The 19,454-nt window shown below is 31.1% G+C and overlaps 1 protein-coding gene across 3 annotated transcripts in view; it reads left to right on the top strand.

The window, feature by feature from the left end:
• Positions 1-19,454, top strand: part of DIAPH2 (diaphanous related formin 2) — a 696,864-nt gene that overhangs the window by 181,618 nt on the left and 495,792 nt on the right. For all 3 annotated transcript variants that reach the window (XM_084790930.1, XM_084790929.1, XM_084790928.1), the window contains 5 exons: positions 51-120; positions 2,978-3,114; positions 4,150-4,258; positions 13,993-14,103; positions 17,516-17,634. In XM_084790930.1, the coding sequence (XP_084647056.1) occupies positions 51-120; positions 2,978-3,114; positions 4,150-4,258; positions 13,993-14,103; positions 17,516-17,634 (546 nt within the window). The remainder of the gene's footprint in view (positions 1-50; positions 121-2,977; positions 3,115-4,149; positions 4,259-13,992; positions 14,104-17,515; positions 17,635-19,454) is intronic.

The raw sequence follows: 19,454 nt of genomic DNA, 5'->3' as shown, positions 1-19,454 counted from the left end.
CATGAAAAAAAATTAAACACAATGTAATATGTTCTTTTTTATTTACTTAGGCAAGAAAATATCGACAAGAAGAATCAGTACAAAGTTATTCAGTGCCTGAAAGCATTTATGAATAATAAGGTAAATGATGTTTACTTCTCCCTCTCTTCCAAAGGGGAAAGCTTGCTTGACACTATGAAAGTAAGCAACACATAAAACAGTGGTACTTATTCTAGTGTCAATATTATGTTTATAATGCAGACTATTTTAAGTTTCCTTTAAGTGGTTTTAAAATTGTATTTTGCTCTGCACAATATTTGCTGGTATATTTTGCTAACAATATTAGTTTATCTCTCAAATTAAATTGTACATATTTCTTTTGTGATATTATGAAATTTTATTTGTTTTTAGAGATTTATTTATGTGCACAGGTTGCTAGATGAAATTATGTGAAGCACATGTATACATATACCCATTACAGCCCAAAGGAATTAGATTCTGTAGAACTCAAGCTTAGACTTGAGCTGCCTTATGTGTGTGATTGGAATTGAACCAGTGTTCTTTATAAGAGCTGTGTGTACTCTTAACTGTTGAAGCACCTTTTAAATTCTAGTAGTACGAAAATTTAAATGTCATAAGTTGAATATCATTTCCATACAGAGTAAGAAATTTTATTATATTGTGAAAAGGAAAATTCAAGGGTAGGTATAAAGTTCAGTTATTTGATAAGAGTGTTTTAAGGCTAAGATTTATCTTTCATGTTGAGTCACTTTCAGTGATTTAACATGCATAAAAGAAATCTGTGGAAAATAGCATGCATTTTTATATATGTATAATACTGTTTGTATTACACAATATTGTGGAGACTTAACAATAAAATAACTTTAACTAATTAATTTGCTTTATTACATAATTACCTTTAGATGGTATTTTAATAATCTCAAAGTACTTAAGAGATGTAAGTAATTAAAACAATAACCAGAAACTTGCTAAATATGAACTATATCTATTAATAATAAATGCAAAATACTGTGTAGTTAATATAAAAACACTTCTTTGGCATATACAATTACATATTACTGCCTGTATCATATGCCTATATTAATGAACAAATAATATTATTTGTACATGTAGTACATGGCTTCTAATTAACTCCTTCATCACATAACTTTTACTGTTATTTCTGGATGATGATGATGATTGTAATAATATTTTAATTGAATTATGGATCTACCAATACATGCCTCTTTTTTTTTACATGCCTCTTAAAGTCAGAGTATAAACTGGGGAGTCTCTTGTCTTCTTCCACCATGTGGGCCCAAGGGACTCAACTTCAGTTGTCAGGCGTTTTATTAAGTACTTTCATCCCCTGACCCATCTTGAGGTTTCTCATAGAATGGTTCCCATCAGCACTAGTACAGAATTTCTGTACTTATGTGCTTTTTACTTTTAAATCACATGTGTCATGGGATCTTATATCTAACAGCCATGAACTTAATTGAACCTAGTTTCTCTATAGCTCAAGAAGGCTCTCTTTCTGTAACTGACGTATGTAGTAACTATATAGAAAGAGAACACAGCACTAGAAATCAGAGATGTAGTTCATATTTTGCCACTCCAAAGTAGACACGGCCTTTGAAAAATAACTTAGCCTCTGGCTAATCAGTCTCTTCCTCTGTAAAGTGAGCTATGGGAACTTTTCTTCTACCTTCTTATTGATTCATGTTGTCAACTATCATAGTTTGTAGGATAACAACTCATTATAATTAGAACAGTGACTAAGGAAAGTTATAATAGTAGGATTTCCTACAGAGTCCTATTCCCATAAGAAATACTCAGATATGTCAAGACTCACTTTCTTTTTCTTATAAGTTTGGCAGTTTTGAAGAACACGATGATTTAGTTTAAATTATTCTAAACTAAATGGAGGTTTTTGTTAGGCTATGTTTATGACTTGGATATATATCCTCACCACATGAATAAATGAGTTCTTTAAATTATAGGCATGTAAAACAATGCATAAAGCAGACATTCTGAAGAGAAAACACGTAGTGATATATTCATTTTAAGTTGGAATACATTTTCCAAATCGAGGAAAGTAAATTTTATCTGAAATGACTTAAATGTTATTTTTTGGCCCTTGAAGTTGAGGTTACTTATATCAGAAACAGTTTTAAATGTCTATGTACCATTGTTTATTAAAACTCACAGTAAATTCATATTTAAGAAGTTTTGTCAGGTCCCCTTTTTTTCATAGATGTTAAATTAAGAAAAATCCTGCTGATCATATGTTTGGTAGTTTGCCAGATGTTATCTTGTAATATTCTCCAATGAAATGTAATGCTGCCATAGAGCTGTAAAAGGAAGCTGACTTTTAATGAGAAAATGGAAATAGATTTGTGAAACAAAGGAGAAAGAAAATAGTAACTTAATATTATTTTTGATTTGAAAATCCACCTATTGTCATATGTGAATCCATGTGCACACATACTTGGTGTCATGCCTAAAAACCAAGTGAAACTGCTATATTTTTTTGCACATATAATTGTGATATATAAGGAAACCTAAGTGTTATGTCTCTGAGTCCACGATGTTTGCTATTGCCTAAGAGATGAGGTAGGTGGACAAGAATATAGGGGAAAATCTATACCATGTTTTTTACTACTTTAACATATAGTATACATGAAACCTTTTTTTCATTTACCTGCCTTGTTTACCTTAATTTTCAATGTAAATATATTTGGAAAACCTAACCACAAATTCCACACTTTTCTAAGGATACTTCATGATAATAATTGCTTTAGAAAATGTATGCAGTATGAGCTCTATATTGGTTTGTTAAAGAAATACTAATTGTCCCTTTATTTCTCTGAAATCTTTTTCAATAACTTTATTGAAGACTAATGGAAGTGATTTTACTTTGGGTTTATTTTAAATGAAAGCCATGTTTCACAGACATTTCAGTTTTAATGATAGTTCTTTTGTTTGTTTTCTTTAGTTTGGATTGCAAAGGATTCTAGGAGATGAGAGGAGCCTTTTATTGTTGGCAAGAGCAATTGACCCGAAACAACCCAACATGATGACTGAAATAGTAAAAATACTTTCTGCTATTTGCATTGTTGCGGAAGAGAACATGTAAGTATTGACATGTTCTATTTATTGTGTTGAAAATGACATCTGGGAAATTAGGGTGTCTTTTTTTTCTTTTTTTTTAACTTTTGGTAACTTGCAGAAAAATAGTAGTGGATCATAGAACATTTTTACTTTACATCATTACCCTTTGGTATATAGTATTATCTAAATTTGTTAAAGATTAAAGTGAGTAAATGAAATATTTTCTCACTGAAGATAACATTAGTCACTTAGAAGTGTGTTTAAAGTTCAAAATTATAGTAGGGGGTGGTAGTGCACACTTTTAATCCCAGCCCTTGGGAGGCAGGGTAAGGGAGATCTCTATGAGTTCGAGGTCAGCCTGATCTACAAAGAGAGTTCCGGGACAGCTAGGGCTATTAGACAGAAAGTAAATTCAAAGTCATTTTGGGAAGCACAGAGGATATAGACACACTGGAGAAGTACACATTTATGTACATGCGCGCAGTATATGTACAGGCACTCTACTGAACATTATGCAGTTTAGTTTTCAGTACGCAGTGTTATAGCTGGTTCTGTACCACTACTGGATCTGTAAATTTTCCTGGGCCTCCTGAAAGAGCAGGCAGTGCTCTTAATCTTGAAGCTATCTCTCTAGACTCCAAATTGACTTCTTTAGTTGAATATACTAGATGCTTTTATTTTGTGCTAATGTACCATTACATTTTCCTTTATTTTGTATGGCAGTCTAACATGAAGTGAACTTATCATTAAAAAGAAAGCATAGTGCAAATTTGTAGATAAATGTTTGGAACAAACAACAGCTCATGCAGAAAAGAAATTAGCATGTGAAGCAATAGTATGTTAAATAATTCCATTTAGCTATTCCAGAACAGGCATAATTTAAGACATTGTGTTACATACTACAAGTATTTGAAAGAATTGCCAATTAAATGTAGTGAAAAGTTCAATGTCTATATAAACACCAAACACTAAGAATAAAATACAGAATGAATGATGTTTATAATGTGTGCATAAGAAGCATTTCTCATTCCTATTTTCTTTTGTTTCTGTCTATAGTCTAGAGAAACTTTTGGGGGCCATCACTTCTGCAGCTGAAAGAAATAACAGGGAACGCTTTTCACCAATTGTGGAAGGATTAGAAAATCATGAAGCCTTGCAACTCCAGGTGGGGCCATTTTGTCATGAATGACTTGTAGAGTTATATATTTTGAGTACATGTATTACACCAGCTTTTTAGCTGGCATTTACAGAATGGAATATAAAAGTACAATTATTTGTGTTATGAAGAGTTTTTTTATTTAAAGTCATTTGCAAGTAAGAACATTGTTTCTACATTACTACTAATGTGTCATTCATTATTATCATAGATACCAATTTAATAATTATTGAGAAATCAAAGCCTTAGCAGTCATCTGAACCAAAGGGCAAATAGTTCATTCAGCACTATTATCTGATCTGTGGCCTTTTGTAGAAATGTAACAAGATAGTCAGGTATGGTGGCATAGTGTGCTACTCTGGTAGTCAGACATCTGAGCAAGGATCATCACAAGTTCCAGGACAGCCTGTGTCACAAACAACCAAACAAAGAATTCAAAATAGAGATTTCAAGATGCTTCTGTTCGTGACTTTCAAACAACAATGAAATCAACTCACCAGTGCAGAAGGAATTAGATTGTATCCCCTGTGTCAGTGACCTTGTAAAAACTCTATAGACCCAGACTAAATATGTTTAATTTAAAAAAAAAAACAAAACCCCTTGCGTTTAGTCATTTCAGAAACTGTTTTTCTTTATTAAAGACTATGTTGGTTTTGGAGTAAGGAAGTCACATTTATTGCCCATCTTTAAAGACAAGAGAGTCTGAACTACATATTTTATTTTGCAAATAATTTTATTTTGTAATTTTATTTAATTATTTCAGCAATTCAGCTTCATGAGTATCATTATCCATTTCTCTATTAGGTGCATAGGCTGAGTGAGACTGCATCACTTATGTAACTGGACATGGTGTGTAGGAGACAGAATTTGATATCAAAGTGCCCTTTGTTTTAGATAGTGTATATATAATTTGATGCTCCATGAAATACTTTTAAAATATTGTATTATCACTCGAAGAGGTTTTGCTTCTATATTTAATTTTTCAAATGATTTTATAGTGGGTATACATATGAAAAATATGTACTTGACATTAGATAAACACAATTGATTTTTCTTTTTTATTGGGTTATGAAGTATTGACAGCTTTTCTATCATAGTTGGAAACTGTCCAACAGATGAATTGGCTTTATTTATAAAGAGAAGCTGTAGTATTATAAAACTGTTATGTGCCTTTAGATATGCAAATATTTAAAAGTATTCTACTTCAACTATAATGAAGATATTGTTAAACTCCTATCATATGCTTCTTATGCATTAATATTTTCAAAATTAGGATTTTTCCATGTAGTGTTTTCTAATCTATGACCCAGTTTTCATATTATTAGTTTCAATCTCCATAGAATTTAATACTCTATCATGAAAGCCTGAAATGTCTTCTCGAATGTTTTGCCCTTGTTGCTATGTTGGCTCTGCTTACCTAACTATATTTTTTTCAGTGCCAGACATGCATATAATAAGCTTGTACTTTAATTCTAAAGTTTAAGACTCAAGTATTTTATTTAGAATCAAATTTCATTACATTTGGAACGGTTTCCCATATGTGGGACAAGTATATTTACATAGTTTAAAAAATCTTTAAATGAAAACTTAGCCACAATACTGTGTTATATATTATCTTCAGTTTACTGATCATTGAAATGAATTGCAAGGAGACTAAGTAATCATTTGTCTGAGAATCACACAGCTATTAATGTTACGAATGATGAAGTGAACGTAATTCTTTGTGATATAAGCATCTAAAACTGTATTGTATGTCCATTATAGTAACACCTACATTGTCACTGTAGAGTAGTTAATCCAAGACAGTGAAACACTACAGGCATTCTCTGGCCTTCATGGTGCTGCACAGAATAGAATAAAGTTGCAAGTGTTTAACAAGTACCATATAGAAAAGTCATAGTTATCTTGCTAAATATTCAAGAAATTATTGGATACTGATTATGTATGCAAATATATGCCAACTACAATGTGAAATTTCCTATTTTAGTGATTTGCAAAATTTAGTAATGTATTGTATACAGAGTCTACTATTGTGCTAAGAATTATGAAGTGAGTTTATGAGAAAGTATCCTATAAAAGTAATAAAATATGTTCAGAAAACTGAAATTAGAAACAAAATTTAAAAACTGTTGTTTAACAATGTAATTCATGTTCTATTTTAACAGAATTACTTTTCTATTTTGGTAGTGTTCTGAGACTTCTTATTAGAATGTCATGAAGTAATTCTGTTAAAATACTGAACTAATTATATTTTAAACTAAAACCTTCTTACAGATGTTTTCTAGCTCAGCCATGATAGGATTTTCATTACCTTTGTAGTTCAAAAAACAGGTTGAGGATAAATCACATCAACACATGTGTTCTTGTCATTTGCTTTACTTCAGCTTATTTGCACTGTTCAGTATCCCACACTGTATTTCCTTTATTTCAACTGATTTACACTTGCTAGACTTTCATCTTCCTTTTCATTTTATAGTACATTGTCTCTGAAAGAATAATCTATACTTATTTTCTCTATTTTCTAAATTACCTTTCACAATCCAGTTTTCTCACAGCTGCAAAATTAAAAACAAAATGAAACAAAGTTTAATGATATTCTAATTTCAATAGCCAATGATTTGTTTCCCACTGTTAGCTATTTGTCACCATTCATCATATCCTCCTTTAAAATTTTATTCTCCTTTCTTCTCTAGGCACCATTCTTTCTGCATAGTCTCTGAATCACTCTACTTATTCTTTGTTCTTAATCCACATTTTTCTCTTCTGACTTCCCAGAACATTTTCCCTATACTTGTCTTCACCAATTGTTATTTTACATCCATTTACTTTATATATTGTTATTTGTGTATTCACCAATGTGTGTGCTTGTAAATATACAAGTTTATTTTCTGCATGCATATTTTCACTTGCTTCTATAGCTTAGTATGTAACTGTGTTCTAGCAGATCTCCTGATAGATTGGAATCTCATGTTTCTCTACCTATTCAAATTCATGTCATTGAGTGCCTAACTAGAAATATTATAGGACTCCCACAAGTCACAAATTTAAAATATCATTTTAAGTGCTATATCATATAATCTTCCAAACAATTTACATGTTATCTCATTTAAATTACACAGCAAATCTGAGAAGTATAGAAGTAGTAGCTGATGAGGTGATACATGAAGTTAGCCTTGAAAAATAAGAATGTCACTGATACTGTATTTTCTAATGGAGAAGAAGTATTAAATTAGACTGAGAGGCAAGAAGGGCTTGTAGTATGTGAAAAATGGAGACCCCCATAGTCTGCAATTGACTTTTACAAAAAAAAGATAGAACACCATACAGACATCAACATGAACTTTTCGTGTAATTGTACAGGAAAACTCAAAGTAAACAGACCACTAATATCCATTTATGGGTAAAGGAAGTAAGATATTTAATGTCTAGTGAGTGCATATTAAAATAGCCCATTTGCCTATGCTACAATTAGTCAGAATGCTGCCATGTCTTTTTAAAATGCCAGGAGCTATGGGAGAAGAGTGTTAGCATTATTTTTACATATTACACTGTTTTCCATATATATAAAAATAATGCAGAGTGCTTCCATTATAATTGAATATGGTACTCAAAGTCATTGCACCAAATACATTTTTCATAATGTGTGATAGCTTTACTCAGTCATACCACACATACATAATATAGTTACGATCTTGGAATTTAAATTAGAATAAAAAATGAAATAAAGGAAATATCTATGAGCTGCCATTAAAATAATCAAGTCTATTAAACCAGTTTCATGGCAAGAAAGACCTGTTGGACCCTTAATAAGAACCCAATTTTATGTTTTCTTGCATTATCTTATTGAGATTGTGTAACTGATTTCTCTTTGTACCAGGCAGACTAAAGACATAACTTGAACTGTTAGGGGAGGTTTTCTTCTAAGCCAGTAATTTTTAATCTTTGAGTTGTGATCCCCTTGGGGGACCCAGTGGCCCCTTCAGACACAGGTAATTACATTATGATTCATAGAAATAGCACAGTTGGAGTTTTGAATTAGCAACACAAACAATTTTATGGTTTGGGGTTACTGCAACATGAGGAACTATATTAAAGGGTAACATCATTAGAAAGTGTAATGTTAGTTTTATTTCCTCAGAATAAGGGATGAGATGAGTGCCTTACCAAAGGTGTATGTATACATGGCTTGAACTGAACCCAGAGCATTTCTTTTTGTTCTAGCCCTAGGCCTAGACCTGGAAGCTTCGAACCTCCATACAGGAGGACCTTAAAGGCATCAGCTTTTAGCCTCCATCTACTAACCTAGGCCTGGATTGTTTTCAGCCTCCAAGACTTTCTGCTAAAAAGCTAGCCCTTTCTAGTTCTTTCTGAACTCTGGCTGGCTGTTTCAACTCAGCTATTCTGTCACAAAATTCCTCTTCAAACAGAATCAATCTGGCTTCTCCACAGTTCTTACTGAATTGCTCTGCTTAGAAAAACTGCCTCTGAACTACATAAACAAGAACTGTCTGCATGAACTTAACAGAACAGCTTTCTCACCTCTCATGGACCCCTTTCTCATTTTAGGCTTTATGCTCTCGTACACATCAATGAAAAATAAAACCAAGGTTTATGTATATGAGAGAAAATTTTATCTTGGAACCTGTGATTCTTTGTTTTTCTCATTTTAATGATATGTCCTCTGTCTTACCTTTCCTTCTGTATTCTGCAAGATATATATTTATCTAAGATCTTTGTTTCTCACTTTCCCTATCCCTTTCAAACTCAGTATGTTCAAGTTCTGTGCTGCCTTTAAATACACACACACACACACACACACACACACACACACACACACACACACACACACATCCTTAGTATTTTTAATTTCTTTTCCCACCATGACCTATCATTTTCTTATATTCCTGATCATTATGTACCAACTAACACATACCAGAAATTTAATATTTGGCTACAAATCTACCTTTACTATTTACATCTTGCTCTCCTTAAATCAGTACATGTTAGATTCTACTAAGTTACTTTTGTACTTATTTCTAGGCATAGTATTTATTGGTCACCACTACATTACAGCTTTTTTTTTCTTTTTAATTTTGTGAAATTCTCCTCATTATTTTATACTTTGTTCTGACTTTTAAAAAACGTCTATTTCTTCTTCATTCTATCATTTAAATCCTCTTACCCAAAGTCGTTGTTCTGACATGGAGGTTTGTCATGTCACTACTTAAAATCCTTCAAAAGTTTTTTTTTATGACATCTAGGATTAAGTTCTAGTCCTGTGCCCCTCTTCCCCAAATGAATAAAAAAAGTACATCATCATCCACTTACTGCCTTCTCTTTAACTGCATATTTCATTTCTCTTCTTCATATACTTTCTGATGTAGTTATACTATGCTGTACTTTGTGAGAATTTTATGTGACTTCCTCCCTATACCTACATACCTTTTTACATAAACAACTTTGTTTGTCTGGAAATCCTTCTCCATTCCTGGACTTAATTAACTTGCCATGTACATTTGTATAGTTCTTCATAAATACTTATTTCCACTTAAACCATTTTTCCCTATCTCCTGCTGTGGCCAGGGTAAAGAAAGACCTTGTTAATGTCAACAGAGTACTTAATAAGGTCAAATGTGTGACAGTGTCAATAAAATTTTAAAAGTACAATTTTTCACAGCTAATAGAAATATGGACAATATGTCTGAGAATGCCCTAGAGTTGGCAATTACTGTACTCGATAACTATGAATTGTGATCAAACAAGACAGACAAATGTTTGTGGTTTCTGAAACCTTTTAGTTAAATAAAAGCTTCTATAATTTGTCCAGGTACTTTGGGAAGATGCTCATTTGTAATCACATTTTTATTAATGTATTTATTGTCATATGCATTCACCAAGTATCAGGTATATATATATAGTATACATGATATTTATTAAATGTATATGAATAAAAAGTAGATAATATAAAAATGTCTGGTGTAAGAAACAATTTAATAAGAATAGGCACCACTTATATTTCCTGGTTTACCATATGAATTATGGTCTGACTCTATAACATTTGTATTCAGGGGCCGAATTTACTGACTTTCTCTGATTTTTTAAATACTTTATTTCTCATTGAATCTTTATTAAGGCAGAAATAAACATGGGAAGGTAAATTGTATTTAACAATGCTAGATTGACACATTATAGTGTGTGGAGAGATTCCAGTAGTACAATAAAAGGTTCTTGTCCTCTCTTTTTGGCTTATTAGCCATGTGACCTCAAAGAAATCATCTCATTTTTATAGGTTTATTTCTTTTCCTATATATAAACATATTGGGCCAGTTTATTTTAGGTTATTTACTTTTTACCTCTGGAGATGGACTATTTTGAGAACAGATTCATTTTGCTCAGTAAGAGGACAATAGCATTCAATCACATCTTTAAAGATTTATATCCTTGGAAGCTGAGCATTAGAGTTTTGAAACATTCATTATTTGGGAATGAGGCTTGTAATTATTCAGAGCTTAGCTCAGAGGGTCCTATAGCCCTGTCTTCATTAATGCCTCCCATGCAATGCTATTCAGACAGACCTCCTGCAATATTCTTTATGTTGTCTTGAAATGGTAGCTATAAACTGCCTGTATTTTTCCAGCCACTGGACTATTGCTAGTGAAGCTGAGTGTATTATTTAGTTTTTATTAAAGTTAATCTATGATTAAAAGATCGTGTATTGAATAGCAGAGTTCTGTAGTGTTCATGCTTGTGAAACTGTGCATATGCACATTTGTGAAACTATAAACTTGGAAGATGGGGCTGCACTGTATATGATACTGCATGGAACATATGTGGATCAAACACAGTTTTCTCATTTTGCTTTTTTAATTTGTATTTCAATATATAGTTTGGTAACTTTTATTCTAGATAGTATTAAATCAATTTCATGCTTTTATAAATAATGTATAGCTATAATAGTATATGATCCTAATTTATCATCTGTGATGCAAGAGGTAAAATTTTTCATCTTATACAGCCTTACAGTTTTTATTGCATGAATATATGTGTGGAATTTCTAATATATCTGGAACATTCCTTAATTGTTTTTTATTTTTATTAAAATACTTTAACTTGAAACTATAATTTTCTTTCTTTCTATTTGACTTTGCATAAGTCATTTATCTACTGTAATTCTCAACTTCTCCATATGAGAAATATAATACTTATATCATGTCTTTTATGAGAATAACTTTGTGGTTAAATTATATAAAGCATCTAATGCATTGTCCAGTAATTTATAAAAATTAAATAATTCAGATGGCAAAGGTCATGGTTTTTCACTTAGTTATTTGGATTTGTATATTTGAAACAGATGATCGGTATTTCATAATAATGTATTTTGCCTGTTGAAATAATTATTTAATTTTAAATTCCAGATAGTTGTGATAATTTATATTTGTAATTCCTAAATTATTGTTCTTTGAATGGCATAAGTATGTTACAGAAATGGATAAATAAGCATTCCTTTACTTACATTAATGCAGAGTTAGTATGTCTATAAAAGTACTTCCTTAGAAAATTTAGTTTGCAGTTGATATATTACTGTTTTAGAATTTTGTAAGCGATCAATGGCACTTTTGTTGCCTTTACTTGTTTGACTACTGGGTTTAAATCATCTCTGACTTATTTGCATCATAGACTCCATATTTGACTTTACAAAGATATTGATCCTGATTGTTTCGTAATTCTTCTTGCTGTAGCTAGTTTATTGTATATATGTGTAATAAAAGTATGTACATGTAAAAACATAAAAAGAAAAACATTAAAAATAAGTATTCACTTGTGTTTGTGTATGTTATATATAAAGTTTTTAATGGCAGTACAGTCTTTATATTATTATATATAATATCATATTGATATTGGTTTATTCATCAATTTTGACTTTTGCTATTTTTCATGTCTTTAATAAATAGTTCAATTTCTATAAAAGTCGTTAACCTGTTTCTTATGAGAATGTTGTCTTTACTTGTAAGGTATTTTAAAAAATTTTTTTATTAATTTATTCTTGTTACATCTCAATGGTTATCCCATCCCTTGTATCCTCCCATTCTTCCTTCCCTCCCATTTTCCCCTTATTCCCCTCCCCTATGACAGTTCCTGAGGGGGATTACCTCCCCCTGTATATGCATGAAGGCAGAATATCTTCTGGCAATAAGAACCCTAGCAGATGGTAAATTTTCTGCCTATTAATTTAGAGTTGGGCACATACTTTGGCTTGTTCTGTCATGTCATAGTTTTAACTTAACAAGACTCATTTATGAGAATGCATTAATACAAGGTTGTACTCAATATATATGCATATATACTAGTCTTTGAGGTGCTATAAAGATTTAGTCAATTTCTTATTGTATAAAGTACAAGCCTGTACTCAAATAAACATAAAATTCCCAGTAGCATGCAGTATTTCTTTTTATGTAATGCAAAACATGTGATATATATTTATTTGCCTAAATTTTTAGGCTGGTACTTGAGCATTCCTAGAAACTGGAATATATTGTTCAGTTTTTTTTGTGTGTATTTAAGAATTTTATTAACAACCTTAGTTCTGTTTTCTAAATAAAATATTTGACATTCCATACTAGATTTGCACATTAGCTTCATTTTGCCAATAACTTAAGTGTACAGTATATTTATACAAAACCAAAGGAATATACCTTTTAATGATTTGAAAAATTAACATAAAGTTCAAGGTGTGTTGAAGTCAAATTAAAATGGAAAAGCATCATTTTTCTTCTATTAAAGGTTTTTTTCTAGTAGTTTTAGTTAATTCATCTTCTGTGTATGCTTAACATTTTCTCACACTTGATTTTCCCCGAGTTTTTCATGTAGTCCACTCTTCCACTCATATACTCTCATTAGTTAAAATGTACCACTTTTCCATTCATGAATTAGTCAGTTGCCTTATATCTGAGCAGTATTTTTTAAAACTTTCACTTAGTAATAATGTGTGGAACATCTAGAAACAATCATCTTACTGATTCTCTTCTGGTTTATAATTCAAAAAGTAAGTCTCTTTATTTTATAAGAGGTGCCTCATTTCACCTATTTGTTTATGAAACATTTATTTGAAAATGCTTTCCCTGTTCATTATTATATAATACATATTAGCAACAGGTTCATAGTGTTTTCTAATTAATAATAGTTCATATAAATAAAATTTCTTATTTTCTATGTTAACCATTTTTTAGTTATTCATTTTAATATCTTATATACTTTGTGTAAATGCATCTTGATAAAAATCACGGGAGGAATGTAAGTTAATGTAATGGTATCTCCAAGTTACGCAATGTACTTTTATAAATTTATTTGATTTACATTTGAAATGTGTTCATACCTATGTAGAGTTTAGTTCTTTTGCTATATACAAATAACCAGACATGACGGATGGATTTTATGATCTTTTCCGAGGGCTTAGTGTTTATTCTTTGGCAATTTGGTGTTTCTTAAGGCAAGTTGAATATCCTTTCATATTGTTCAGCAAAGTAAACTATTTAACTATTACATTGTTAAAATAGTTTTGGATAGCATAGGTTTGATTGGTAATGTTGTTTATAATACAAAGTCATAACCATCATTATACAGAAAGGAAAATTTGCATTTATTTTAATATATATATATATATATATATATATATATATATATGCCTTTACTTTATGTGTTCTTTACTGAACGTAAACGAATAAACACAATTTTTTTCTTTGTAGGTTGCCTGCATGCAGTTCATAAATGCACTTGTCACTTCTCCATATGATCTTGATTTTCGAATTCATTTGAGAAATGAATTCCTCCGTTCTGGACTAAAAGCAATGCTCCCGGTAAGTTAAATGTATCCATTTACTGTGCTGCTGAACTTTAAATATTCTTTACTCTTCAAGTAAAATTACAATTTGAAAGAGCACACAAATAAAATATTAGATATTTTGCAAGCTTCTTTTTATACCATGATAGTATTACTCTCACTATTAATATGTATGCTTTATAATTCTGTTAATGATGTGACCCAAGCATAATATTTTTTGTCTTAAATAAAAAGGGATTTATTTTCTATCAATTTTGAGACTGTAGTACGTGGTAGCCTAGGTTTTATTTATTTATTATTTTGCAAATTCACTTTTCACTTAAATGTTTTCTGACTTCTTTGATACTTTACAGTGATTTCATATATAGTCCGCATAAGTATGCATATTGAGGTTTGGTTAGTATATTTGCGATACTTGGCTTGAGTTTGGCATTTCTATTAGGCTGCGTTTGCAATTTCTCTAAAGAGAAACAGTTTCATTTTTTAAATTGGATGTGAATGTTTATTCTAATTAGGGTAATATTAAATAGTGTTTGGAATAATTTTATAGTCTCTATCTGTGATAAATGAGCACCCTCACTCTGTGAATTCCAGTACCCAGTGTTTACCTTATATTTTATTTATTATGCATATTTTCTGAAAAGTGACTTTTTTAATTATGTTTTTATTTGTGCTTTGAGAATTTCAAACAGTACATTTCATCATATTCTTTCTCTTTCCCCGGCGTCTCCAAGATCTTTCCCGCCTCCCTACCTACCCCATTTCATGTTCTTTCTCTCTCTTTCAAACAACATCAAAAATGCCAAAAACATGGTTTATGTTGGCTTACTGTTCCTGAGCATATGGCTGGTGGGCTGGCTGTGGTGGATATACCCCGTATCATTTTATTGATGAAAATTGATTTTCCCTCTTCCAGCAGCTCTCAAATGTGAACAGCTTCTTGGATGGGGGTGGATATTTAACTGTTCATTATGTTCTGCTTCAGATCTCACTGCTTTCTCAGCATGAAGAAAGTAGAAAGCATTATATTTCTTCTCCTAAAGTTTTGGAATAAATCCTATAGGGGTTCTCAAATCTTTCTTTTAGATGGTTGCCTTAAATATACCTAAGCATGGCTCTAAATGTGATCTGAGTGTGTATAACACTCCCTCTAGAAAGAGTGTCAAAGTCATACTAAGAGTGGGTTAAGAATGTTTACTTTGAATATAAACTGATTAAAAATTTAATCTAGACTCACAGACCTTTAGTACACTGGGAATAATTTCTTTACGTCTATGCCTTTTTAAATTCCTTGTTGTTTTTGTCATTTATTTTTCAGAATTTAGTAGAGTAAAATGATCATTTTTAATATATACTAAAATATTCCTTATATGTCAACTGGTACATAATTAATGTATCAACTAACTAAATATTTTCTTATAAAGAATTATAATATATAGTATCAAGCAACATCTTTGTATAGTCATTGATCCTTGAATATATTAATAAATAAGTATAAGCCATTTTAATGTTTCTTTTGTATTTATCTCTATTTTATAGACTGCTTGAATAAGAGGATTTCTCTAATAAATTCAATGAATTTGGCATGTTTAAGACTACTATCAGTGCTTGGCTTGCAGATCGAAAGTTATACCTTTCTAGTATAATTAATTGGTAGGGGAAATAGTTTTGTTTTCCAGTATCTATTAAATCAACACATTTGAGGGAGAGGGGATGCAGGGTTTTTCTATGTAGTCCTGGCTGTCCTGGGCTCACTTTGTAGACCAGGCTGGCATCAAACTTAGAGACCCACCCGCTTCTGCGTCCAGAGTGAGGGGACTAAAGGCATCCACCATCACACCTGGCTCAACACAATATTTTTATTTTATTATAATTTATTCACATTACAATCCGCTCACTCTTATCTTCTTGTACTCACCCTTCCTATCTCTTAACACTGAAAGTTTTAGAATTAATTATCAGAATCTTAATGACAATTCAATTAATTTTAACATTATGTGAAATTTATTTTCATATTCCCACTATCACTGTAGATTAATTTTTGCTGCTAAATGGAATATAGATTATTTTCTTTGGATAATTTTGCTTTTGTAGTTTGGTAAAAATGAATAGATATATATTCTATAGCAACATTTAAAGCATATTTGGTTTTGAAATAATTTATATCGATGTTTAAAATTTCTGTCTTTTGTTTCAGTGCTCACATGGTAATATGATGCATACACATTATATAATTCTGTATTCCAATAAATCTCTTTTTGTTCAAAGTAGATAACTCAATCAAACAAGTTACTTTAGAAAAACTAACTGGAAATAATTTTATTTGTTATATGCTTTATATGACACTATTTAGAATTAGTTTTAATATATATTAGGTGTATTATATGTAAACATTTGTTAAATTAAGTATAGAGATCGAAAGAACTAACATAAAAAGTGCTTTGATTTGTGGTTTTCTTCACTAGTTGCCATTACATCCCTGTTAATCATTGTTCTTCTTAAATGAAAGTAGAAGCAAAAACAGAAAGAAGAAATGCATCCTTTTTTTTAAACCTAATTTGAAGTACACCTTGCTTACATTTCCTTTTAGAATTCAAGCTAAACTCTGAACATCATAATCCCAGTTTGGGTATCATCGTTGGGCATCCACAGTTGTGATTATCGATTTGAGTTTTCAAAGCTGCAACTTAATGGATATTAAAAGATATTTCAGGTGATATATACTAAGCCCAACAATCTCTAGTGTGGCATGCTTCCAATCTTATTTTATATTATTATTGGGAAACTTGTCAGAGGACTGTAATGCATGCCCTTATGATGTATTACAAAAAAAATCTTGGTTGCCCAAGTTGGTATTTTGTGATTAGGCTACATGAAAATGAAAGATTGGCATGGTGGTCAGCTGTATCTTGATGCTTAAAAACCTTACAGCCCTTTAACTTTAAAATCACAAAATACCATTCATAAAAAAATTGTACAGTATTTCCAGGCCATACTTGGGACTGTTGTGCTTGAATATATCCTTGCACTTGTTCTTCATTAACACAATTGATCTATATTTGCTGTATTTTCTTGGTGCCGGAAGCACATGTGAATGTTCTAACTGCATGATTTCTTTTGTGATCTTTCATGAGTACGTTTAATCAAAATGACAGCATTGAGATGGTGTTGTTATAGAAGTGATTGTTAATATATTAAAGTGAATAGTGAAGATACGGCATGGAAAGAAAATGTACAGGATGGTATGAGGTTCTTTCATTTTAAAATAGAAAACCTTAGCTACATTTACTTTCGCTTAAGAAATCAAGGTCCTGGCTCAGTTTTTGATATTGCATCTGTGTGTAAATTGATAATTCTGCTCTGTCCTTGATTTGAAAGTATGCTAACTTTACATTGTCATTCAATTGCTGAATTATATATTTTTATAGGATCTTAAAGAAAAAGAGAACGATGAGCTTGATATTCAATTGAGAGTGTTTGAAGAGAACAAAGAAGATGACCTAACTGAATTATCCCACCGTCTCAATGACATTCGAGCTGAAATGGAATATCCTCTGACAAACAACAAACTACTTTTATGTATATGTTGAAAAGCAGGAATTAAGGATAGGTTTTTAAACATTCTTCTTAGAGTTATCATCTGTAAACCATGTTATAAACGTTTATTTATGTTAGCACTCTGATATGATGCTATCCTTGATATCCATCCGTGCTGAACAATTGTAACTCTGCTTTGATGATACACTCAGACTGTTGAGATCTGCATGATGGCTCACTGTATTGAAGATATATTCTGCTCAGTGGTCTTGAATATACATGAGTTTAAGAGTCTAAGGCCGTATATCTTACGAATATTAAGGAGGAGAAGTTCTTTGAGTTCATATGAGACATTAGCTAAGAGACATTTTGTGTTTATTAAATGGTACTCCACATACAGATACAATTCTCTGGAAATGAATGTCTTATTCCTTATCAGATATTTGTGTTCCTTAATGATAGGAAAATTGTTAGATAAAATAGTAGCTGTCTATAGCAAAGCAATGTTGTAAAAAGTACTTATATTAAATACAACAGGATATAATCTTATCATGGACTCTATCTGATGTGAAATTGCTTGAGATATAAGATATGATTGTCATAGCACTGCCATTTGTTTCTCACCCATTAAAATTTACTTGTGGCTTATATGAAGTAGGAAAACATTTCACAATCTGACCTGTGCTTTTCTGCCTGTAATGTTTTCTCCCCATTCTTCTTTGAGTATTCTAAACAAACTGGAGCATTATTTTCCTCCTTAAAACACCCATAGAACTTTATTTGCCTTATGTTTTTCATATACACTTCTCCTACCCTTACATAAAAATATTGGGCAAGCATAAATACAAAGACTAGAAATTGTATTATCATAGGAAATAATTTCTAGCTCAAGATTAGTAACAGCAGCCAGGCAGCTTAGTATATACTGTTAATCCCAGCACTCAGGGAGATAGGGGAATGTGGATCTTTGTAAATTCGAGTCCAGCTTTCACTACAAAATGAGTCAAGGACAGCCAAGATTACATAGAGAAATCCTGCCTTGATACCCTGTCCAATTAGTAACAGCAATCTTTTGCAGCATCACTAATATAAATTCTATTTATTTTGATCAATAAACATGCATTTTATTAATTTATATAATCAGTTATTTGATCTATTCTGTAGCAACTTAGGATGCTTATGATACTTTAACCCAGCATTATTATATAGGATTTTAAATCCTGCATTGTATATTTAATTCTACTGCCCATTTCATGTTGTTTCAAGATATTGTGCTTGTATCTTATATTTTGCCTTTATTTTACATGGACTTTCACAGTCTCCAGTACATATAACATAACTCCACGTTTAAAGTGTTTTCTAGATTACTATCAGTATTTACACCACTAGTTTCCATATGTCAAGAAGAAAGATTTTAATGTCCATGGAATTTATTGTTTATATATTTTTAAAAATAGATATGAGTATAAATAATTTCAGACTTACATTATTTGGATATTTAGAATAAAGCTAGTTTTGTGATCTTTTGACAGCTGAGTGCTTGTTTGACATTTTTTTTTTATGTCCAAGAATAGAATAGAAGTGTCTGTGTTGGAACCACAGACAGATCAAGGCAAAACCCCTTTCACTGATGACTTTCTTGTTTTAATGGCCCTAGCTATTATCTGAAGTTGACAATATAATGAATGACTGAATATTAAATGTGTGGATGTCCAAGTAGTCTTGGAATTTTTCTTTATAATTGTTTCTGTAATACTCTAATTTTTTCTATAGATGTTTAAATTCTACAACTTGAAGTTAAAGCATTATTATAAATAATAGAAACCAAGT

The sequence above is a fragment of the Acomys minous genome (assembly GCF_964271855.1).
Source record: "Acomys minous genome assembly, chromosome: 7".
NCBI classification, from domain to species: Eukaryota; Metazoa; Chordata; class Mammalia; order Rodentia; family Muridae; genus Acomys; species Acomys minous.
The sequence above is the reverse complement of the archived record's forward strand: the minus strand, read 5'-3'. Positions and strand labels throughout refer to the sequence as shown.